At 51.2% G+C, this 1,320-nt stretch overlaps 1 protein-coding gene across 1 annotated transcript in view; it reads left to right on the plus strand.

Moving 5' to 3' along the window:
- LOC139174231 (proline-rich transmembrane protein 1-like) overlaps positions 1-1,320 on the plus strand; it is a 13,518-nt gene continuing 12,198 nt past the window's right edge. Inside the window, exon 1 of the mRNA XM_070764481.1 lies at positions 1-626. Coding sequence (XP_070620582.1) covers positions 300-626 — 327 coding nt within the window. The 5' untranslated portion in view covers positions 1-299. The remainder of the gene's footprint in view (positions 627-1,320) is intronic.

Below are 1,320 nucleotides of genomic sequence, written 5' to 3' on the forward strand. Positions count from 1 at the left end.
TCTCTGGGGCTTGGACTGTGAAAAGTTGCGCTGCTGCTGGAGACCAAGGGGGTCGAGTCACATGCCAGAGAAGCAGGAAGGGGGTTGATGTTGTAACAGAGCAGTTAAGATCCACCAGAAGAGGCAAAACGAGCAGAGGGAGGAGGCCAAGAAGCAGGGAGAGAGAGGAGGGAGAAGGTGAGCTCGTTCAACCTGCAATACACCAGAAAGAGACATAAAGAAGGAACCAGTCCTGGGGGAAAGGAGAGAAGAGAATTGACTCCATCTGAAGCCTGCAAAACAGCCGAAGAATAAGCAACATGAGCAACGTACAGTACCAAACCATCCAAGGAGGTCAACTTGCCTCTCCAAACCCACCCGCCTACTCAGAAAAGGATCCCCGCAAGGAATCTGAAGCTGCGGGGTCAGGACTGCCCATGGGCCAAGGGGGGGCAGCTGCCCCACTGCCTGCTTGCTATGGCTTGCCCGGCCCAGCCTACCAACCTCCCATCATTCAACCCCAGCAGACGGTCCTGATTACCCCTGCCTACCCTTCGGCTGAACCGGATTACCTGGCCTACTCCATCTTCACCATGCTCTGCTGCTGCTTGCCTTTGGGAATCGCCGCCTTGGTTTTCTCCATACAGGTAAGGGTTTGAGAAGGTGAGGTGAGTAGGATGCAAATAGCAGATTGCAAGGTAGGGTGAGGGACGAGCTGGTCTTTCGGTTGAGGGTTTGTTTGTTTGTTTTAAAGCCACTTTAGAGCAACTTCTTCTTCTATTTCTTTCTTCTTCTTCTTCTTCTTCTTCTTCTTCTTCTTCTTCTTCTTCTTCCTCTTCCTCTTCTTCTCCTTCTCCTTCTTCTCCTTCTTCTCTTCCTCCTCCTCCTTCTCCTCCTCCTCTTCTTCTTCTTTTCTTCTTCTTCCTCTTCCTCCTCCTCCTCTTCTTCTTCTTCTATTACTTCTTCTTCTATTTCTTCTTCTTCTTCTTCCTCTTCCTCCTCCTCCTCTTCTTCTTCTATTACTTCTTCTTCTTCTCTTTCTCCTCCTCCTCCTCCTTCTTTTCTTCTTCCTCTTCCTCTTCCTCCTCCTCCTCTTTCCCCTTCCCCCTCCTCCTCTTCCTCTTCTTCTCCTCCTCCTTCTCCCCCCTTCCCCTTCACCCTTCCCCTCCTCCTTCTCCTCCTCCTCTTCTTCTCCTCCTCCTCTTTTTCTCCTCCTCCTCCTCCTCTTCTTCTTCTCCTCCTCCTCCTCCTCCTCTTCTTCTTCTCCTTCTCCTCCTCTTCTCCTCCTCCTCCTCCTCTTCTTCTTCTTCCTTCTCCTCTTCCTCCTCTCCTCCTCCTCCT

The sequence above is a fragment of the Erythrolamprus reginae genome, chromosome 11 (genome assembly GCF_031021105.1).
Source record: "Erythrolamprus reginae isolate rEryReg1 chromosome 11, rEryReg1.hap1, whole genome shotgun sequence".
NCBI classification, from domain to species: domain Eukaryota; kingdom Metazoa; phylum Chordata; class Lepidosauria; order Squamata; family Dipsadidae; genus Erythrolamprus; species Erythrolamprus reginae.